Here is a 24,707-nt window from a genome sequence, read left to right on the forward strand (position 1 = left end):
ATGGAACGGCGGCGATCGTCCATCGGCGATCGCGATAAGGGATTCGCCCGCGACTTATGTATATTCCGGAGACGCGCGGCACGTGAGTCGCGCCGCGCCGGGGCAAAAATCGAATCGCTCGGGTCCACGGGATCGATGGAAAATGCATCGCGCGCGGATCTCGGCCGATGGCTTTATTAATTATTTATGTCGATCGGTCTCTGCCCTTTGAGCGAACCCCGGCGCGGCGCTTGCCGCGCAAACGTGACACACGCGATTGCCACTCGGTCGCTCGATTTTTTTTCTCTGTCGATTCCGCTGTTGCTGTTTTTTTCTGCCGTAAATATCGTAGGTGTGAACTAGCACGTGGCGGTTGCGAGAGTCGCTGTATGGATTTTCTGAAGGGTCAACTCCCACGTAGCACGATGCTTCGAGTTGTGAGACGCATTTTTTTTTTTAAAGTGTGCGCTCGCTTAAATTATCCGATTGTTTGACGATTCGCCTTTACTAATTGTTTAATTTATTATTACTTAATAACTTTATTGCACAATTAATTGGCATTTTTTTTTGCGTCGGCTTTCATTAGTATCGTACGTCAATCCCAACTAGATGACGAAAGATAAACTTTGCAGATAAGGAGTCCTTTGGTAGTCGTAACACTTTCTAACACTGCACCACGCGGACACAAGCAAACCTGGCGGCACGCTAGGATTGCAAATTACATGAATTAATACACCCGTTTCTGCAGTGCCGTCTAGTTAGAGTTAATGAGCACTTAACACAAAGAAGCGCCCGTACGTGATCATTAATGACGGCTAATAACGCATTATCCTGTCCCAAAAAGGGATGCACGCACTAATAACAATAGATCAAACCGGAAGTCAATAACCCCTCTCACTTTTCTAATAAAATGTCCATATTATTCAAGCCGAATGCATCCGCATTACATCCTGAACATGACATAGATTTTTCCTTTTAAGTTTCAATTTCACTAATAAGCATCATTTAAAGCCTACAAATAAAAAAAAGGTTCAATAAACACGCAATTAACATTTTTATAGAGTTACAACAGCATATGCGTTAAATAAAAAATTGTGAGAGAAAGAGAAATAAACGTTTTGACGTACTCGAGTTAAAAAAATGCAGTTGTTTGACGTACTCGAACAAAAAAAATGCACTTGTTTGAACGATCAGCCGGAGCAGGAAGGAGTTTTTCGCCATTCATCTCGTCGACACCGCGAGACTTGCCACCTCGATCGATTAATCATTTTCGCCTGTTACAGTTACTTATACACACAGAGAAACCGCGTTTCGTATCAGCGTAAAAACCAGCTATCGATCTCGCGACCGGTAATCGATAAGCGGCACGTTTGGAATTTCTCCGGCGTGAGGATCTTCTCTCTCTCTCCACGTCGCGTGGGGAGTAGCTTCACGGATCGCGCGCGATTCCACGTCGCGATGCGATTAAAAGGCGCGCGCGTTCGCCTTCGAGAGCATAAAGAGAAAGGAAGTATCGCCGGGTAAAAGCCGGCCGATTCCGCGAAGTAGCCGCTCGGACTAACGAACTGTCGAAGAATCGCTCAAAATAATTTCTCGCCTGGCACAGCTGGCGCGACCGGCTACCGGTCGGGCGATTGATCATTACAACGCATTTACACGACGAGAGGTCGCGTGTTGTTTGCAGATATTTCCGCAGTCGCGAGCACGTAATTCATATTACGCGCGAAAGTGGGCCACGTACTTTCGAAATTTGAGGAATTCATTGTGTTCTTTTTTTTTACTCTTCCAATTTAAACGCGATTGTTCGCGAATGGATTCGTATAGCGGCGAATATCTGTCGAGCCTTGATCAGGCAGCTCTCCCGCGTTGTCTTATTAAATCTCAACTCTATACGGTACGCTGATTACCTCTCTCAATCTCTCAATCAATGTTAATTAAATACATATCTAGCGTTCGCGATCGCTCACTTTCATCGTTCAATACTGACATCGTGCAACCTGATAATCTGGTAGCGGAAAGTAATCATCACGTTTATATCGGTATCTTTTTGTAGTGACAGTTTTTGAGACGTGTTGAGCGGCGGCGAGCATCTCTGTCGCGCGGCGAGAAGAGATTGCGGGTAAAATAGACGCGACGCGATTGCGGTTCATCGACCGACCGATTCTGTGTGTACAACGTGAGGCTGCGCGCTGAGAATGAGAAAATCGAGAAACGCGAACAGATCGATCTCGGCCCGTTCGATCTCACCGATTTCCAAGTAATAAAATTAGAGCGCGCGCAATCGCCGGGCTCTTCCTGCCCCGACCGGACTCTTCGTCATGTCCGCGCAACGATTTCTCAGGTGGATCGCCCCGTAAGTGCGTATCTCTCTCTCTCTCTTTCTTTCTCTCTTCTTCCTCTGGCCGGCGGTATCCCTACCCTCCGCCGCGGTACCCCCGGCCCGTCTTTCTTTCTCTCGGCAGTTGCGATGCAAAAATGTAATTAAAGGCGTGCGCGCGCGCAAGCACGAGCGCGCGCGAGCGCGCACATAATGAAAGTGGATGGCGACCGGCGGCACGGCCGCTGCGAGTGAATGACGCCCGAAGGCCACGGCGCGCGGTGCAACGTGTGTGCAGTCGCGCGCTGCATGCGCGCACACGAGCGCGAACGAGCGTCGCTACGCGCGCTTCCACAGCTAGCGAGCGGGAGTTTTCTTCTCACGCGGAAAGGATAACGTGTCGCGCAATGATGCGCTCGCTAGTCGCGTAATTACGAATCGATCGACGCGGCGAATACTCAACCGCGTATGGCGCGGCTCCGGCATCGGCCGCGGATTACAATTAGAATAATGCATTAAAATTTTTTTATATCAATTACATAACAAAGGGATATTCGCGGATGCAAGTTATTTCCTCGTGGTAATGAAGATTTTATCGACAACATTTTACTATCAATCCATTATCTTAAGTAGTCGAAGAATATATGCACTAATATGTTTGAAATTACGAAATGACGATTGTTTTTTTTTTGTACTATTGCTGTTATTTTGTTCGGCAACACGCTTCGCGTGAAACGCAAGAGACTTCGAATGGTGCCGGGCGAGCGGCATGAGGAATCTACATAATGCGCTGCATAATGTGTGCGCTCGGGCGAATGTTTTTTTTTCTTTTTCTTCCCATGAAAAGTCCGGTAACACGGTGATTCGCCATGGAGGCCAAGGAAAAAAGAATTGCGTCGAATTGCGGACACCGTTGATCGCGATCGTATACGTCGAAAAATTCCGGGAAATCGACCGGAGTGCCGCGGTGCCGAAAGGAAAGGGAACTCGGATGCATCGCGATGCACGAAATTCCGTTCTATGACGAGAAACGCGGTTACGCCTCGTTGAGAAACGAGATTATATCTTCCACTTTCCGCGCCGAGCCGCGATGGATCATTTACTTCGCGCCGATACCTAGAATTTTCGCGGAGATTATCATAAAAAGTATTCTTGCCTATCAACATCCGCGGACACGCTACGATCTATGTACATTTAATCAGCATACAGAATATATGTAATTAATATTTTATAATAAAGTCATCGGGATCAGTCTTGATAACTGGTTACCACAACTGCAGACTTATCATTACGATCTCTTAACAAAATAACATTTGTGCCTGTGTATAACGGCGAGCCGGCGCGGCGGAGAATTGTACGTAATTGGAGATTGTCAGACCGCTTTTCACTATCAGCAGAAAAGTAATTTGGAGCAGTTAGTTAATCTCGCTAGGGAATCTATTCGGGAAAAACGTAGAAAGTTGCGCTAGATTCTCTCACCGGTAGTAGCGGCCTCGTTCTCCTTCGGGAACGGGCATTAAGTGGATCGCACTCTGGATGAAGGAGAGGGACACCTGCCGCGCTGGCCGGAGTGAAAAGATCGACGCGTCATCAGCGCGCGAGCGAGCGCGCGCGGGCAGCAAAGAGACTCGCGTTAGACTCGCCTCGTTTTCGGAGGTCGGAGAGAGAGGAGAGTGTTGAGCAGCACTAATTGACCTCGGGGGCCCGACTGACCCGGCGCGCGTCCGAGCTGACAGACCGGACCAGCCGACGATTAAACTTCCCGTTAATATTGCCCGCCCGTTCTCAATCTTACTCCTTTCTTCATCTCCCTCTATATTCGCGCTCGCTCTATCATTCTCATGTCTAGCTCCATTCCGCCACTTGGCCGTGCCCGTTCTACCTAACGCGCGTTGCCCTCCGTCCTTCTTTCGACCGTTTCCGAAGCTCTCGCCCGTTCTCGCTCTCACCTTTTGGACTCACCTACACCCCGAGTCCGGTATAGCCTATGAATATTTATGCGGTTCGTAATCTAATACCGCGCGCGCACACACTCGGCAGGGGCGGAAGGAAGATGATATCCACACACACCCCCTCTCGTCGTGAATCTCGTTCCTCCGATTTCTATACGTATAAGTCATCGTTTGTAAGCCATCTTCGTTGTCGCCGCATTGATTACCCCATTGCAAAAAGATGTGATGAAATATTGCATCATATATAATAAAATCAATATATAAATCTAACTACAGGCAAGGAGTTCAATAATATCGCTACACTTTTTTCCGGCTTCTTGTAATTTCCGATGCGACCTGCAATTTGTCTCAACGGCCGCAAAGGATTCTCACAAAAGGAAGCTCATAACTGATTCGTGCGCTTATACCTGAAGGACCGCAAATACTTCCCTAAAAAGAAAGCTCGTCTCTTCCGGTCCCATTTATTCTCTCTCTCTCTCTCTCTCCCTCCTCCGTTTCGCGTGGGGACCTCGCGCTACCGTTTCGGGTCGCAACTTCACGGTTCAGTCGACTGGGCGCAGTCTTCGAGCGACTCTTGACCGACTCGACAGGAAGTCGACGGGCCCCGGGTCCCCCGAATGGCTGCGAGGCGTGCGACCGTGCGCATCCGCGCGCGCTTGCAAGAGAGACGAGGTGATTTCGTGATGAAAAATTTTCGCCTCGCTTCCGGATCTGCTTGTCAGGGCCCATCGTCGGAACGAAGCAAGGGGGGGGGGTGCGCGAGGGGCGCTGTCATTATTTCCCACAGCCGCCGTATGTTTCTACGGTTCCGCTAGGCTAAACCCGACGAAGAGGGGTCGACCAGGGGAACCATCGAGAAGAGAAAGGAAGGATTCCTCGAGGGGTCCCGCGTACAACCTGTCGTGTCGCTCTTGACAAAACAGCGAAATTATCCTGGGGGTTAAAACGGGGCGAATATGCGACGGCGGTGGCGGCGATATAGTCGCCGTGGTCAAGAATTACGATACTCTTCTTATATCGATGAGGGTACATGATCCTCGTGTACTTTCTTGCGCGAAGGTGATCGGTGGGAAGGAAACGGCTGCATGTGCGTGGGACTTCTGTCTCTTCGTTCGATCAACCCTTTCGAATGCGCCGCAAGAAATGTTAGGTCGCATAGACGTGTATGTACGTATATATACGTTCAAGGAGAGACGTCGACGTAAAGTATGCAGGTGAGGGCAGGTATGAAAGTGAAGTTGGGCTATCGTGCTGTACGTAGGCCGGCACGCCGGCGGCATCCTGCCTTTGTGAGCGTTCCTCTCCTCTCTCTGCATCGCTACGTCTTTTTCTGCTCCTGACGCTGCCCCTCGTGTTACATACTAGCGATCTCATCACAAGTGAGTGATAATCGCCCGGATCAAATAAGAATTGCGGACATGCGCGAAGTATTTATCCGGTGAAGTATAGCCCGTATGAGTAATGGTCATGTTTGAGAGATATATTATAAGTATGATATATAATATATCACTTTTCAGTTTTCTTCAAAAAGGCTCGTGCTATCTAGATTATATTTTGAATCACGTAAAAATCTGGCTGCGACTGATACTATCACTTACGATCAACTGATATAGCTAAACTAATGTTTTTCTCTTGCAGAATTCAAGTCTACATAGAAATTCGAAAGACCTGCGTCAATCGCGTGCATATGCCACTATACCAATCGCGGAGGATCGGCACGCGGTATCTAAGTCTGGTATAGCCAGTATATCGACCTAGTATGGCACGGGTTAATAATAACAAAAGAATCTGAGGCCTCGTTTCGTCGTCGCACGCCACGCTGGGTGCGCAAGGGTTGCAATGAAAGAAAGTTCTAATCGTCAACCGCGCGGATATCGATCCTCGTCATCGTCGGCAAAAGCTGACGGTTTTGAATCGTCGACCAACATCGTCTATACCCACATTCCCCCGAGAAGATCCATTAAAACTCGACACGATTCCACTTTTAGATTTTACAAGGAGTCGCAAACAAAAAATTATGCACATTAACGTACAATTTCTGCGGACGCAATTTAACTCGGCGACCATTCAGCAGACCGATTAATTTTTGAATCCAATCGTTTAACAGATTAAACGCCAATCCCTTTAAAAGTACTTAAAATTTTTTCGGAGATATGTATATATATATATATATATTGTATATATATCGATCTATACGAAGAAGGTACGCATTCGAGATTCGTGAAGGTAAGAAAGTTATATTCTACGGTAGGCACTATATATGGCTATAGCGAGCGTAGGCTCGCAAAGGAACGTTCGTTGGAAAAGTTACGCGGGGCTATAGCAGGAAAAGTTGTATTACTCAAGGTACGAGTAACGGCAGGAAGTGCAGGTGGTCAGTGTAAAATTCACGTACGGGGTGCAATATAAATTAGGGATATTTTTATCATCCCGGATATTTTCTAGAGTAATGTGCGTTCCGTGCTGCAGGCGTACAAGGTAAGGCAAATTGCATCGGTCAAAGACATACGCCATACTGTCTGACGTCATTTAGTGCCTGACATATTACGTGAGCGTGACGATATAAGTGACACTAGCGGCACTATTTGATCATCCGTATCTCTATATTCGTAGCGCTGCCTTTAGAGCCGCGGAACGATAAAATGTAATCTATATATGTAAAATAATGCATGAAGTCCGATTTGAAAGCACGATGTTACCGTTATGCGCCGTAGCTTTTTGCCGATAATGACGGTAATCGGAAGAAAGCGTAAGAGAAGAAAATGGACCACCCAGCGAGATGTTACATGCCGATCGAGTCATATCGTCAATCTTTTTTCCTCCGTCTGTCCAGCGTCCCGCGAAAGTGCCGCTGAATTATGTCAAATTAAATGTTCTCTTCGGTGAGATGTTTTTGCACGCGACCATTACCAGGCCCGTGTCGTAACGGCAATATTAACGATCCGTGAAACCGACGCTGCTTTGGTTGAACTCGATATACAACGCGGACGCCGTTCCGCGATTTTTCCGATCTATGCTACACCTGGCACATAATCGATATCGGATTGCCTCGAAAACATGATTGGTGCAAAAATATGTTGAATGATTGACTCGATTACGCTGACGTTACACGAAGAGAACGATATTCTTTCAGATATTAACAAAGATAACTGATAAGCAACTGCAAGATGTATGTCAGCAATTATTATTTGCCGCGATGATAAATTATAAAATTATGCATGCAATATTTAAATTATTACTATACACAAGAAAAATGTATGTGCATTTCTGGAGCATTAAGAAAAATTATTACGTTATTATATAGCTTTACAAATTCATCAATACAGATTGGAATAAAAAAATCCGCCGCAAGCGCCGATAATTATTATCGTGTCGTAATTCGTAATATTTGGACTACCGCGTTCTGGGCAACAATTTAGGGCTACGCGTCCCGCCGTTGTCATAATTGCACATACCTCTTAAGAGGTAACACGATAGTACCTGCCGCGGACCAATTTACAAAGAGGATCGATCGACAAAGGGCATCTGATAGGCTCCGTAGGATCTTGCGCTGAATGGATCGCGGTCGGTTCGTGGTGCGGTTTACGCGCCCAAACGCGAATAGTATGATACCGGGGTGTAAGGGTATAGACCTTTAAGCTTGCCTCACAGTATTTTGTCCACGCTATTTTTGTTAATATAACAGAAAAAAGAAAAAACACGTTGGCGACAAATTAAATATAATTTATCAGAAATTCGTCATCAATTTTTCATATATAAATTAATTTCTTTAGCTACATGTTTATACTGCAAAGCAATTTCTTATTCATGTTTTTTTAATATTGTGAAAGTCTCATGATTCCAGAGTATTTAAAGATAAGATTAAATTCAGTACAAAAATGATTTGCTATGTGCGACACAAAATTCATCATTTTTAATATTTCATATCTGCGTATTATGTTAATTTTTATATGGCAGTCTTAAAAACGGTAAAAAAATATACATGAGAAATTACAAACACGAACTCGAGAGACGTTCATCGAAAAAAGGAAATTTAATTAATTTGGCATTATTGTTTTATATCCTGCAAGGATCTTTTAGCTGTGTGAGGCCGGCTTAACGCGAGGCCCTGATCCCTACGGTTTTGGAGGAAGAATACAAAACGCAAAGGGCTCCAAGCAAAGACGAGACGGTGGGCGGGGCGCCTCTCGGGCTCCAAGGCGATCCACTCCGACCTCCACCTTCTTCTTACTTAGAGATATAGTAGGCGCGCGCGCATCAACGTGTTACATCTTTCATGAAACAGCAAATGAGAGTTAGAGATTACATAAATAAAAAAGAAAAACGCGCGCCAGCGACGGCGATGCGTGTGTGCGGGGGCCTCGGGAACCGTACGTGCTTGGTGGGCACACACACTCAGCTCCGCGGCAGCTGGTTGATAGCATCGGCAAACTGTGAGCGTGGCTGATTTTGACGTGGCATTAAAATCCTTTCTTTCTGCCGCGTCCGAGGTTATAATCACGGTGCAACTATGTACGATGAAGTGACACGCGGAATGTTCCACCCGCGCGCGATGTTTCGTTTCGTATAGTCGTAACCGGAGCCACCGCGACATCGGCCGCCTCAGGGCAATCGTGCGCGGCCGATGATTGACGATTATCCGACGCGCGGAAAGATCGCACCGTGCCACGTTAGATAATACGTTAGATAAACAGGCTTTAGGATTCAGTGGCAACACTTAGGACTATATACACAGGTGTAGGAGAGTGCACACGCGAACTGAAAAGTATACGCGAGTTTCAATTAACAATCCATTAACACACAGTACCGGATACTTTTTTCCGCCTTCATTCAACTTTGCCTTCTGGAAGCTTATTGTATCACGGCGAATCATTCAACGTCGGCGTAAGCTTGCTCAAGATCCCACGCGCGATGGTCGCGGGCGCGCAGCAAATGTGAGCAATAACAAATGGCTTACGCAAGCGTGCGAAGCGATGAATTCCGTCGAAGTCTTTGAGAACGGCCGACCGCGCGGATCTAGAAGGCAATGGGCAGAAGAAGACATCGACGATCGATCGGCAATGCCGATTAAGACATCTCTGAGGGAGTACCCCCCTCCCCTCCCACCTTTCTCCGTTCCTTTTTATTCTCCCACAGCTTTGTGTGCAGAAACGGATTGACGTACGATGTGTCAGCGGTGACAACTGGCGCAAGCGCAGTCCGAATACGAAATGAGACCTTCGGCCTTCCATTCGACTTTTACAGCAAGCTAACCCCCCATCGTCCTCATCTGACCCGACTCGCCGCCTGAGGCGACGAAATCCACGGGACTTCCACGAAAAGGTGGATCGACACCGCCAAGGACTCAAAACAACTTGTCCCGTAGAGCTGAAGAATAGTCTTATCACAACGCACCGGTGAACTTGGCACCCTGACAGGCAATTTGCTTATGCATCTACACCGCGACAAAATATTTTGGACAATATGTCTGACACGCGCGGGGTGTGACGGATTGAATTCGAAATGTGGCGCGTACGTCATCGGTCATCCTCTTGTTGTTTATGCCACGGCGAAATTTCGTGGCGCAATGCAGAATTATCCTTCTCATATACTCATCTCGTTGCCGTTGACATAGGCAACACCAACAAGACAAGAGTACAAGAGAGGGTCAACGAGTTGTCTCGCCAGAGTGCTGACATGGGTACGCTCATCGTTATACTGAGAAGCCTTGCACTTGTAAGCGATAACTAAGGGGAGAAATTGTACTAATTATATCGTCTACAGATATTTTCTAATATCTAAACATAAAAGGTACATTGTAACGATATTTGCACTAATTAATCAAAATGGAAATCTATCATCATCTGGAAATCAGTGATGACGATGAATCAAGTTTGACATTAATATATGTACTTAAAGCGAGTAAACGTTCGCTTACGTCGTTGTTGCGCGAAGATATTGGAAGTAGAATAAAGATTGTTGGAAACATCTGAAAATCCTCGATTCAAGTACTGAATAAGCGCTGAGCGAATCCCGCGAGCGGCAAGAACCGACCTACGTATTCTTGTTGCATCTTCGTTCTCCGGAGAATGCGAAAAATGTAGAAAGGGAGCGAGAGAGAGATCGATGACACTCTCTCTGTTTTCACAATCGGACCGCTTCGTCTACCTGGGGACCGTTGCATGTCTCCGAGAGTTCTTCTTTTCCCCGAGTACCGTCTCCTTGAATTTCTTCTCCTTTGCACAGTGAACGTTTTGGTTCCTTTCCTTTTGGCTTGCCTTCATTCCTTTCAGGAGGTCGAGGTCGACAAGATTGATTGCGTAAATTCGAAGAGTCCAACCGCGACGATTTTCATTTGATCGGATACATTTTACGCGAAAAAAAAGGAGAGCAACGTGTGTCGTTGATACACGTGATTGATGCGGCTGATCGATCAAGGCCGCGCCTCGCCTCGCGGAAATTCTCATGGCTGAATTCAACGTCACGCGGAAAAATTGCGTAATCCATTCCTCTACCATTCGCAATGGAGACTCTGTGGCCGCAAAAAATAACCTGCATCAATAAACGCGGATTTTATCTATATAGAACGAACGAATCTTTAGACTTGCTAATTGGAAATTAGCTTAAATCAATTCCAGAATTTAAAAACAATCTTCGCAAATAAATGTGGGAAGTTGAATAAAATAAGTAGTGAGATATCCAAGATGCGCACGAAACATCCGATACAAATGTTATGCACAATCTTCACGAGGCATGAAAGCTAGGCGAACACCCTCGGAGGTCCGTACTTTCCCCACGAAGCGAAGGCTGGACAAGGTTGTAAAACGATGCCCAGGCCCGGAGCAACGCCGCAACTATGCCGTACGTAAGGCCCCCGAAGCGCGGCAATAGAGAGACGAGGAAGACGCCGAAGAGAGCGCGAGAAGGTTTGTCCGGAGAAGGCGAAAGAGGATCGCCCGCGCTTCGTAAGGAACGAAGAGAGAGACGGAGCAGCGGGAAGGGATCGTCAACGGGCACGAAGGGAGCCGCCATGAAACAAACGAATACCGAAAGGGCCGGCCGTGGCTGTCGCGGTGCGCGCGAGCCGCAGTGGAGGGAAGAAGGTAGAGGAAGGCGACGGTAAGAAACCCGAGAGAGCAAAAGCACACGGGGACGCCGCCACTTCAAACGGCCCGCGCATGCGTCCTCCCCCCTTCCGTCTTCTTTCTTCCCCGCAAGGTGCCTGCTGTCGGCGAAGTAGACCATCAGGGCTGAGGGTATATCGCGTAGAGAGAAAGAGAAAGAGAGAGAGAGAGAGAGAGAAAGGAGAGCGAAAGGGAGAAAAAGACGCGGAACGACGGGGGGGAGAGAGGCGGGGGGGGGGTACGTCGGGACGACTACTCTGGATTCCTATAATTGTTCATTTTTGCAAATTCCATGGTTTTTGCTCCGCCACCGCAAAGTTCGGTAACCTCTGACGGAAAGCTTAGTGTCCCTTCGAATGCTCCGAGTATGTTGCCTATAGCGTGGGTGAGACGTGGGAAGGGTGCTGCTTTGATGTGTGTTTCACATAAACGATCATTCAACAGGATTTTAATTTTTTCTTTATCTAAAAATTTCATATTAAAACGACGACTACATCTTATTGTTTTTCGAAGTAATCCTATAACTATATATAGTAAAATGAATATGTCAATAAATCAATATATATCTGTGTGGTGTGTTCGCGTGGTAAGAAAATTATATGCAACATACACGGTTATTTCATTTTCCAAAGTGTATTCAAGCGTTCAAATTATATAATGTCTGTTTATAAAGACGCTACAGCCTTAAATGGGCCTTCTTATAAAAAAAAACCTCCACAGGTGAATCCAAATGTTCGAACGAGCGTTGTCAAAGGCGAAATCTCGGGAAGAAAGATTGTTGCACGCGCGTGCACGTTGTTTCCCAGGTCCCGCGGATCACAAACGGGCCCGGTTTCTCGGAGTGTTTCGTGCGAAATGCATAATTCGATCCGTTGCGCCGTCGTTAGGGCTCTTCTTCGCGGTGTTCCCACCGATCCCGACACGAGAAGCTTCTTTTTCTTGCGCCCCTTCCGTCCTCCTCCGATTCTCTCGTACCTTCTCTCCGGGGCCTTTCCACGAAGTCGTAGAAGCGAGGTGATATTCGTTCGATATGTACTCGGGCCGGACGCTCGCGTGCGAAGCGCGAGAGAGTTTCGAACTGGGACGCGCCTCGTTATCCGCTCGCGGGACCGATGGTTCCTCGCGAGAGAGTCCCTCGGTCCCTCCGCTTCGTAACCGGCTACGCGGAATTCGCATCGCGGGTATAAAGTAGCCCCTGAACGCGGTGGACGCCTCGTGACGCGTCGATCCGGACGGTTCTCGGCGGGGAGGAAGAGAGAAATTCTGGTAAATTATAGTTTTCGTATCATGAGAGCGACTCTCTCTCTCGCTTTGACTCCGACTCTGCGCACGCTTTGGATTTCCGCTTGAAAAGAGCGAGCGAGCAAGTGTTCGCACTGTCGTCCTGGTGGGTCTCGACAGATCGAGCTTGTCGCGGTACTTACGGCGCAGCTTAAAGCAAACAGAAAATCTCTACGACATTATAGCGGCCCGGTCGAGCGGTGTCGAAAGGTTGTAATTATCACAAAGCCGATTTATAGCGTCGTGATGCTAACCGCGTGGCGGTTTCTCTCCCTCGCGACGAGGCTACCTAAGAGAGGAGATATGGGATAATAAACTAGTCACCTGGCCGCATGGAGAGTTCAAAGTTGAATATAATTACCATAGTTGTGTTTACTCATCGAGCAAGTTCAACTGAAATGTTTACGCTGACGCGCGTAGCCTTACGTATACACGTTGTTGAAAGCGCATTGAAGACCAGTTCTTCAGGCTTTCGTAGGGAGTTCTTATGCGATTGAAAGATTTATTTATTGATCTGCACAAGTAATAAATTGGATACGTGATATTTAGAGAAAACGCGGCGCGGGACACCTATCGAAGTGGCGTCTTGATAGGGTAAGGTAATATTCATTCGCAACGGCGAACGGCCGCGGTCGGCCGCGAGGGCAACGCAAATAAAAATCCATAAGTGGAGGCAAAAATTAAAGATCGTCACGACAAGGTACTGTCGGATGAGACGACCGCGCGTCTTCCCTCTCCCGCGGCCCACCCTCGGCACCCCCATCTTGTTCCACGGCCGTGCACGACTGGTACGAGAGGGGTTCGGATTTACCGGCGAAATGTTGGATTTATTAGATCGAGATACGCGTGGGCGTGACCCGCCGCATCCCCCGTCCTCCGCTCCCCGCTGCTCCACCGACGTCGACCTTACCGTTAGGTTACGTACGTGCGTAGAGGCCCTTCCAGCGGAGCCACCTAAATCTAAATCTAAAGCTAGACGAGAGAGGGAGAGAGAAAGAGGAGCGTGGTGCACGCACACGCGTAGAGTATCAAGGTAGATCGCAGGCGTAGACGCCACGTCCTGACGAAGCTCTCTCGCCTCGCGCCCCTCGTCGTTCTAGGAATCGAGAGACGCGGGTATCGTGAATTCGATCGTCGGCGCCGAATGATGATTTACGGGCGAAAAGGAAGGAAAGAGGGAGAAGAAGGAGGAGGAGGAAAAGGGAGGAAAGACTGGAAGGGAAACCGAAACGCGCAGGGCGATCACTGGGGCCCGTCGGCGCGAAGATTCGTGGGAATCGTTGTTGCTCATTCTGATCGACAAGCGGGCGATTGAAACGATCCGCGGGGACGATCGCAAGTACCGATAGATCGCGTGACGCTTCGCAGGAGACACGAAATGGGGAGGGGGAGTGGGGGGGGGAGGGTAGCGGGACCAGGAGATCGCTCGATGGAACCGCGCTCAACCTCTCGTTGTGGGAACTCGGGGTGGTTTTTACGGTCGGTAGATTCGTGATTTGTAGCCGAGAAAGACACGAGAACGCGAAACGGAAGGAAGAGAGGAGAGAAGAGAAAGAAAAATCGGAGCCTCGTCAGTGACGTTCGTTGACGCACTTTAACTTACGCAGTCTGATACCATAAAGCGTTCGATGTCGAGCGTTATACCAGAGAGAAAGAGAGAGAGAGAGAGAGAGTGGTAACGAGACGTGCATGTTTTGGAGCGGAAGCCGCGGCCGCTTCCGCTGGAAGCCGTGTCGACGGCATGTAGGTACCGCGTCCTACGGAAAATCGTGCCAACGTCGAGCCGTCGAACGGAATGGTCGTCGGGGAAGGCCCCGGAATCGCCTCCTGGCGGGTGCGAACGTCAGCGCGACTCGTCGGGTTATTTACAGCTTCTTGGCATGGAGAGGCGAGCGCGCGGCGCCGCGGCGGAGCCCGGGCGCTGCCAGCGAGGAGGAAGTAACGATGATTTATATCCGCTGCTACCAGTCCTGCTCCCAACCCGCGATAATACCAATCATTATCATCGCTTAATAACAGGCATTACTGCCAACATTGAAATAATGCATGCGTGTATGTGTATGCGTGTACGTGCACGTATGCGTGTGCACGTGTGTGTGCGTGCGTGCGTGCGCGCGCGCGGGCGAGCGAACGAACATGTGTGCATGTACTTCACAAGCTGGCCCCGCGAAGGGTGTTGCTCCCTCCCTTATTTCTTCTTCACCACCCACTCTCTTCCTCTCCTCTTCTCTTCTTTTCTCTCTGGCAGGTCCGCGCCGCCGCGCAGTATTCAACGACGTTGCCGGCATCATCCGCGATACGGGCCGCGGCGTCAGCCGTGGCCAAGTCAGGTGCGAGCCAGCGCCGAACGAAGCGCAGCGTGCGCCGCCGGTGATCTTCCTGAAAGATCTCTCGACGGGGGGAAGGTCGGGGAAAGAGGGCGGGGTACGGCGGGGCAGAGGGTTCTCTACGCCGCGAAGGGATTCCTCGCACGAGGGAGGCAGGAAGGCCGCGCGCTGCCGCCGCTCGAAAACCCCTCGAGCCTGTTTTGCGCGAATTCTTCTACGCTCGGCCGTGGTTCTCTTCTCGAAGAACTTGCCGACGCGCGAGTTCTCTTCAAGGACGATCCATCTCCGCTAAGCTATCGCGAATATCTAAAATATCTCGTAATACTAAAAGTAACTATATATTCGAGAAAATTCCCCCCTGTCGGGTTTAAGATATTTAGCGAGGAAAATATATGCTTGACCGTACAAACATTAAATCCTTTTCTCTTTCTATTCTCCCTTTACTTCCTATTTCATTTATTTCACATTAATTATATATTCACACACGACTGATTACTTCTTCATTTGTTAAACCTGTGCTCCGCATTTTTGCCAACAACTATCAAGCGTTTCACGCGTGACGCCGCGCCGCCGCGACTATCGCGGTTAAATACGTGTCGGCGTTAGGTGCCATAACTTCAACGAAACACGTGTCATTAAGACGCACAACGATCCGTTACACGTATTCCCGCACGACTTCGTGGAAGAAAGCCCATGTTGCAAGTAACGGGTAGCAATAAAGAAACACGAATCCTTCGGAGACGCGCGGAATTGTGTCGAGGAAAATCATAATCTGCAAGAAACCCTTTGACTCTGCCCTTTTTTTTCCTCTATGCGGGTCGTTTCGCTCCGCGTTCGAGTTCACGTGTAACGGAATCGCGACTCGCCGCGTTGTTTCTGCAAACATCGAACTGTGTAATTATTGGCATTCGAAGCGCCGTGGGAGGTATCGCGATGCACGCCATCGTCCCACGAACGTGGATACATACACGAGTCGGTGCGTGAAAATAATTATTAGCCTCCCGTTTGCACGGCAAGAGAAACGTCACGAGGAGGTAGAGTCGAGATGAGACGCCGCTACGTCGCGGACGAAGAAAAAAGGGACGAGTTTCCGGTACTCCGCTCGGTTTCTTTTCCTTTCTCCGTCGCGGATAATATCCCGCTGTCATACGGAGTTTCCACCAGTTAAAATAGCATACTCGAGTGTCTCTCTTATCGAGCCGAACTTCATTTTGACTTTTAATTTTGAGTACAAAAATTATTATACAGTAAAAGAGTGATACACATTTTACAATGTGAAATTTAAATAATAATATTTAAATTTAATTACTTGCAATAGCTATCACAAAAGTCTTATTAGTTGTAGCTTTATATTTGTGCAATTCTTAAATATCAATTTCATGTTTCTCATAACTGCCAGCAACAAGTTGAAGCGCGCGGACGAAAGAGGCTCCAGCGTACCGCAATCGCGATCAACGCGCGTTGACAGGTTGACACAGCCTTCCGTTGAGCATACCCAAGTCGTGACTTGCCTCTCCATTGTCTCCGGTAGATTTAAAAAAAATAATCAATAAGGGAGCCCTGTCGCGCGCGCGCTCGCATCGCGTCTACCGCGGAAAGACGGGAATGACAGAAAATGAGAAAAAGTTACAAAAACTTGCTGCCGGGCGGGCGAAGGCATGCCTATACAGTTCCGCACTTAATGAAAATTACTGGACGTAATCCAAGGATAATTTCTTTGCGACGCACGTGTTGCCGTTGATGTAATCGCGATTCGATACGGCTTTAGCGGATTCTTGCTGTTCACGCCGCATTTGACGCTATTAATTATTATCGCGCAAGAAATCGGCCCGATATCACGCTCTGCGCTTGCGTCACGTGTGAATGACACGCGCGAAACGTCGAGAGATTTCGTACAAAACCTAGAAAAACCGGCAGCACCGGATCGCCGGATAACGATCTAAAAAAAAAAAATGGATATACATTTTCCCTATTGCCGATATCGCGTATGAGTAATGCCGATGCGTGAAAAAAAAAATCGCGCCATACGGTAGCAGACAAGTCGTTGTCCCGGGAGCCGAAACGCTACTTTGAAAGGGAAGTTTCTCGGTACGCTACCGCAAGAAATTAATGCGCGCCTTCCGAGAAAACAGGTCAATCAAACGGGTCGGTAAACAGTTTTTTATCCATGTGAATCAGAATTCGATGGACTCTCGATGATTTCCTTGTGGATTTCTTTGTGATTTTCGTGAATTATGTTTAATTAAGTGGATTTATAAAAATTTTAATTTAGCAAATTTTATATAAGATTTTTATTGAAAATTGTAACTATAAAGAGATTTTTATCGTACACAACGGTGGTTTGCAGCATTCCTTGACGATTTGACGCGACAAATGACAACCGTGTATTTTGTCAGTAGGTATACAGCTAATCATGTCTAATGACAGAAGAAAGTACACGGCATAAGTGGTGATACTCGATATACTGGCTGCGACGTTTCTATGAAACAACGGAAATGTCAATCGTACGACGGTGTTACAAGCTTCATCGGATACGGGGGAAAGTTCCAACTGCTACATCGGCGAAACCGATTTCAGACTGCAAGGCAGAAAATCGCCTAAGAAATCTAAATTTTTTTTTATCAGTATCATATACACTCGTAAAAATTTGTCCATCACGAATATATACGCGTTTGTAAAAGTACATGCAAGTGCAAGTCCAGTCGGCGTCGCACGCGAAAGACGCACGTGTACACACACATACACACGTATGTACATATATATACATACATTAGGAGAACTCGCGAAGAAATCCGTTAAAATCGTGACGTATGTACACGTAAATGCGCGAGCGCGCGTACACGCGAGTCGTCGGAATAATAAGTTGTATCGCATCCGAGGATCGCGTGCGCGCCGCTGAAACTTTCCCATTTGTAGCCCGGTGGACGGCGATCGACAGATACAAGCCGATAGCGATATGTCGGTCGAACTTCTATTAGTTTTATTGTACATATCGATAATGGCGGGGGTGGGCTGACATGGGCCCTCGTGCGAGCGCGAGTGGTGTGCATGCGCGACGCACGGCAGAAGCTGATCGCGCGCGATGGACACATCCCTATCTTGACACGCACGGACTGGCCGATGAGATAATATCGCGATAAGAGGGATCAATGCCGGTTAGTCGGTTAGAGTACGAGAAGATCGAAAGGGTGAACGAGAGAGAGAGAGAGAGAGAGAGAGAGAGAAAGGGAGAGAGAGAGAGAGAGAGAGAGAGATTGTATAAAAAGAAAAAGAAGTAAATTTATTATTCTGGGCCAAGGCCCGTCAGAATAAGTGTAGCTAAACAGAATGTACATGTATGTAAAAGGCAAGCAGCTGACAAATCTAAAAATAAAAGATATCGTAAAACTAGAGCATACTTTCTCTCTTCTGCTATATAATCTAGAGGTCTAACAAGTGGAGTGATGGTTCTTTAGTATCAAGAAGACGTTTCTATACAATCTTAGGAGCTAAATAAAAATTAGTAACTGATGAATTCTATTTATTTACTTGTTATCATTTAAGTGTGATGCGATATATTCATCCAATTCCCTTTCAAGTAACTTCGTATGTGCGGGGGAGGGCACAAACACAGAAAAGTATTTTAATTAACTTCACCGAAAGCGGCAGGCGTTTCCACGGCGCGGACTTCACGTCGCGTCAAACACGCAGGCAGACCTTTCGCCGAACTTCGTAAATCTCGATTAAAAAGTTTACACGATGATGTGAAGTACGTTATGTTTCGCCGGATTTCTCCAAGTTTCCGAAAAGCCATTAAATAACGAAGTTGTTCCCCGCTTTTATCGATTCATGCCGGCGTGCCTGAATTCCCAAGCGTCTCGAATGATTTCGCATATGTTATATACGAGCTGTCGACACTTCCCTTATTAAAACGGTTAATTAATTAGGAAGTTAATTAACTTATAGCTATACGTATATAAGTCGCAACCCCCGCGGAATCGCCGTGTATGCAATCAAGTTTGAACTTTCCGCCCGATAAATTGTGACATTATTTCGGCAACGAAACTAACTTCTCGGTTCTATGATTTATATCGAGTAGACAGAGTCATCAATTACCTTGCTCACAATGTTCTCTAATCAGAAATTGATTCTATTATCTCCCGTATCTGGCTCTAACAACAACGCGAAAAAGTTGCTATAGCAGATTATCGAGATAAACTCTGTAAATTTCTTTTAAACAACGTTTTTTTTCAGCAAAGCTTACGCATTTGAAATATTTAACATTTTTATACTTGCAAATTTATTTAAAACCTATTCTAAGTTTACGTAATTTTAATTACAAAAGGCATTAACCTACATTTTAAATTTTGTAATTATCTGTAATAAAAAATACAGTAGCGTCATTTTCTGATGTTAATTTTAGAATATAAGATTATGTTACGTTTGACAAATCGAGTTACTAGCAATTAATGAGTTTCGATAATTAATTTATTCAGATTTGGCTTGATGAATAAAATTTGGTAAAAAAAAAAGAAGAAACCTAAAATGTATCGAGACACAGATCGGCATCGCCTCTCCCATGTATTACATAACAAATTGCCCGAGCATCTCGTATATCCGCATTTATTCAATAAATAACACTTTCATAAATTCAACGATTTATTGCTGGGCCGGCGGTGACCCCGGTGATCCGATACACCATACCCGTGATTAATTATCCGATTCATTGTTCCCCGGCGAGAAACTATGTCCGCTATCTAACACATCTGGTCTGATAACGGAACGAAAGGCTTGCGGACCGCCGTGCCGGCGTGTGTGTTCGTGTTACATGTGTATACGGCGGCCGTAGTGATAGGCAGATAAATGGACGCTGATAAATGCGCGGGAAAGGTGGACGAGGGAAAGGTGGAGATATACATATACAGAACGGAGACACACGCCCGGTTATCGGCGGATCGACGTCTGCCACGAAGACGAGGACGACGGAGCGTTTCGCAAGTCGGCGTCATACGGCGGTAGCCGGAAAAAGGGAGAAAAACCGCGTAATGATTTTATAGTCGGGTGAGAGAAAGATACACGCGGAGGACTGGTCGGGAGAGTGGATAGGATCTTAAGAACGTGATCTGGGCTAATCCGCTTCTCTCTTTCGTTCTCCTGGAACGGATACGATCAAGGTTCTCCGAACCCAACGTCATTTCATGCATCTCGCGTATGCACGTGGTTTGCGCCGCAGCGTGTTTAGCAATCTTTTACATGAACGATTGGAAATCGGTTGTCGTAAAGTAACTATGCAAAGTTGGCGACTTTAGCTCGATTTTGAATTACGAAAATCAAAAGATCAATTCATCTAGAAAGGTCGTAAACAGTATTCTTCAAATCTAAAATTATTCGAAGAATATTTCTTCAAATACTTTTTAGAATGTCATTTAGAAGATGCTTTTAACATATAAACTAATAGAAATTACGAAATAATACTAATATATGTAATCAATATCTTGAAATTGCAAAATTATTCTGTCACTCAAGACACAAATGTTTGATATCCAAATATTTTCTTCTTCGGCAAATAACATAATCGTACACATTCGTATAAAATTTTAATAACATCATAAAAATACAAGCAAATTTACACAGAGTAAATCTGAATCGTAATAATAAATTCTGAAAAGAGCAGTCTCTTGTAATTTCGCCTTTCTTGTGTCGCATCAATTTATTATAATCTTTTTTTTCGTAAATTCTTACGTGAGTACGTATTTCAATACCGAGACAACAATGAACGGTAGCGATGGACGGCGTACATTACTTGTGTTCGCGAATGCATTCATGCATGAATAATAGTTACCCGCGTACGTTCATCTACTGTACGAATGGCGTTTTCGATGATGTGTACGGTGCTTTTCCGCGAAGCTGTATCGCGTGTTATCCAGCTACGTGACGAGCGTGTGGTGGTTGAATCCCCGAGGACCTTGAACGCGATTCGCAGCAGTTTTCCGATGCGTAATTTATTCTCATTCGGTAATTCAATGACAGTGAATTTGCTCGCGAGAGCTAGATATCTGTCTTTACGAATCCTACTCGTATTCCGTATTTAAGACTTTCTACGTGATCTACATATGATGAGCTTCACTGCAGTTGCTTCACAGCAAGACTTGATAATTTACAGTTCGCTCTAAATTGTACATCGATAACTTTTATATGTATAAATAAATGTATTCTTGTCATCAATTTTATATATATGTATATAATATCTAAATCAAATTTAGTCGCTCATAGTACTAAATGTAAAGTGTGAGTATTTTCTAATCTATTTTGTGCACGTGCGTGGTGCCATGAGTTTTCATGTTTCCAAATCGAATCGTTTATTCCTATACGACGAAATAGGAAAAGGTCTCTCTTTCTATGAGGAAGCTAATGTTGCACCCCTCGGTGGATGGGAGTATGGGAGAATTTCGAATTCACTTGGTGTACTCGCGCTTCCCTCCCGCGACTTTCGAATCTCGCTTCGACGTGTTCGCATTCCCGGGGCCAATGAGGAGAGATCGGGCACGTTAGTCGCGGCGAGGAGGAAGAAAAAGGAAGCACCACGCCCAAGGTACGTGGCAAGAACGCAGACGGGCGTGTTGGTGCCCACGTCCCTACGTATACATCCGCGCGAGCGAGCGAGCGAGCGAGCGAGAGAGCGTGTGCCCATGTACTTCGCGTGTGCAAGTACTCTCCCTGCTCCCTGCCTTTCCCGTCCTTCTAGTCCCTCCGTCCCCCTTGGTCCCCTCGGACCCCCTTCGCGTATCACGTGTACACCGGCGGCACGAACGCTACCACGTCCTCAAATTGAGGCCCCGGAGAAAAAGAGATGCGTGGCCTCACCTCGATCCTCACCGCCCTCCCCTTCCCGTTCCCCTTTTCCCGGCCGCTCTTTCTCTCTCGCTCTCTCTCTTTCTGAGGCTAAAGGAAAAGAGGAAGAGGAGGAGGAGGAGGAGGAGAATGGGGAGAGCCGGTGGGGAAATGCGAGGGGAGATCGCCGGGGGGGACGACGAGGCTGTCGTGGCATAAGGAAGAGAGGGGACGAGGAAAGAGGAGAAGATGGAAGAGACTGAAGGCTAAGGCGCCATGTTGGTGGCGATGACAAGAAAGCCAGTGCGCGACGGTAGCAGGGCCAAGAGTGCAGAGGCAGAGGCGCTTGGTCGAACGCCTTGATTGGACGATTACGGATTATGCACGGTGCCTGCTGAAGAGCTGCACCGATCGCGCGCGGCGAACATTCTTCGTTACGTGGCCGCGGAGATGCTGAGTGTTTGTGACAAAAAATAGAAGTCATTCTCCCCATTTTTAGAAAGAAAATTTACGGTGGTATCTAATGTGAAATTCAATTGCTTCATCGTAGATTTTTGTATTCGCCCGAGAGGAAAAATCTAAGATTTCACTTTTACGATGTTTTCGAATAAAATCGTACATACGATTGACAATATGCCGAACTTTCGTATTTTTATTAGTTTGCGTCAATTTGGGCCGGACAGAAATTAAGTATAACGGATTACATTTTGTACAGAAGATGCAATAGATAACTTCCGGAGGTTTTGTAATTTAATTTTCCATCCCCGACCGCGCGGCTACCGTTGATTTCGAACGACCGTGTTTAGTAAACAACCAGACGCCGACTGCTCATCAGGTTGCGTCGCGCTCGATTCACTCGCTCACGAGGGGGGAGAACAACTCCCGCGGTGCTCCGTCTAATGAAATTATCCGGTCCGGGACCCCCTGCAACGACATCAACCAGCTACGACAGCCAGTTATCCCATGATTACGCGATACACAGTTACGCGCCGCGCCACGACGATTGTGCACACACTTCTTCGAGGGGTGAGGAACGCACAAAGAGCAACCGCGAAAATTGCTCCATCTCGTCTCGCATCAGTCAATGAAACGCATAATTTCGTGTGAAGGAACGTGTAATCCCGTCAGACCGCACACACAAATCGATAGCAATGTATAGAAAAGGAACTGAACTTTACGATGCTTGGCGCCTTAATAAATTGCTCGTTGCGCGAGCCGATCCGAATAAATTTGAATTGTTCCCCGCGAAATCGTCCTAATTAAGTCGCGGACTTTCGGCTCGTCGATAAATCGTCACCTCCCCGAGAAATCTATAACGGACAAGTTCGGTGCCAATTAACTCTTCTCTCCGATTATGTAGCTCGATCTTCCTAATAAATCGTTAATTGGAAACCGCGCGACGGATAATTGGCGAAAAATCTTTCTCGCCGACGAGCGCATAAAGCCCCGCCCGCGTGGAAAGCTCGCGCAAAACTCGCACGATCGCCGGGGAGAAAATTTATGGCCGTCTCGTTAGTCCGGAAACTTGTCTCTTTCGTTCTCTTTCCCTCCCTCGGTACACTGGACACTGGCGGCAACCCTATCCCCGATGTCCAGGGCGTGGCGAATCGGTGATTTAGTAAAGTCATTTGTGCCGATAATGCTGACAGATGCCGTTTATCGGAGGCTCCCGTTACCGCGGACCGACCCACGCAACTGGATCCGTCCATCGCAAGGGAAAAAAAAATCATCATCATCGAAAAAGATTATCATGCCGTTTCGATGAAATTCAAAATTCTAATCGTGACGCGAGACTCTCGTATAATTAGCAAGGCAAATATTATATACGATGTGTTGTCGTTCGCACGAAATTTACTTGTTTACTCGATTTCGAGAAACCTTTCCGATAATATTTGATAATCCATATCGGAGTGAAAAACCTGTTCTTGGCTCGCGGAAATATATCCTAGATATTTTATCATTCGGCGCAACGGATTGTCAACACGGTATATTGTATCAGCTACAACTCAAATCATTTCTAGGTAAAATATGTACGAAGAGAAAATTTCTATGTTACGATATATATTATTTTGATCACTTTTTCTCTAAATACATATAATAAATACTCGCAGGACCTTTTAGACATACTTTGTCAAATTAAAATCCTGTTTATATGTATATAAAATAAAAATTCAAAATTAAATAAAAACTTATTTCTCGCCAATTATCCTCAATGATTTTCGTCCATATTAAAATAAACGATCACATTCTACTAGCCATTCTACTGGATTAAATATGCCAAAGTGCGCAAAATCCGGAAAGCCCCCTTACATTTGCCACAGCCCCATATATGTTTGCCACGGCAAAGTATTGTATTTTGTGCTTATCGCAATTTCTTTACGCCAACCTGTCACGAGCGCGAGATAAGAGCTACTTATCGTTACACGACTACGTCGTGGGAAGCTTGCGCTCTAGTCTGCTGGTCTTAATGTCGATAGAGAACTTGCCTGCGTTTGCGTGAGTCCGAGGCTGGCCGCGAGCTCCGCTCTTTCCGGTAGCGCGAGGTACTGCGTTCTCTGAAACCGCCTGTTGAGCTGCTGCAATTGCAGGCTGCTGTAAATCGTCCTCGGTTTCCTCATCTTCTTCCCCTTGCCGTTCCTGAGGGAACCGCCGCCGCCGCCGCCGAGCTCGTCGACGAGGCTTCCGCTTTTATCACCCAATGGCGAGAGGTCTGCGAACATGCACCACCCTAACATCAACTTTCAGAATCCTCATCACTGCTCGCGTACGAACTAAAAATAAAATTAAACTAAAACCTGATCCACAATTTTGACCCGAATTCGGTATTACGCCAACAGGAGATCACCGATGGCGGCTATTGATTTCTTTGACTTTAATAAATTTACGATCACGATGGACATTTCAAGGAGACATGTATAATGCGAAAAAGTAGAGAAAG

General features: G+C 46.7%; 1 protein-coding gene across 1 annotated transcript in view; it reads right to left on the minus strand.

The window, feature by feature from the left end:
* LOC105453328 (homeotic protein distal-less) overlaps positions 1-24,707 on the minus strand; it is a 76,788-nt gene that overhangs the window by 43,954 nt on the left and 8,127 nt on the right. Inside the window, exon 2 of the mRNA XM_011695170.1 lies at positions 24,256-24,454. Coding sequence (XP_011693472.1) covers positions 24,256-24,454 — 199 coding nt within the window. The remainder of the gene's footprint in view (positions 1-24,255; positions 24,455-24,707) is intronic.

This window comes from Wasmannia auropunctata, unplaced genomic scaffold (assembly GCF_000956235.1).
Source record: "Wasmannia auropunctata unplaced genomic scaffold, wasmannia.A_1.0 LD336000.1, whole genome shotgun sequence".
Lineage (NCBI taxonomy): Eukaryota > Metazoa > Arthropoda > Insecta > Hymenoptera > Formicidae > Wasmannia > Wasmannia auropunctata.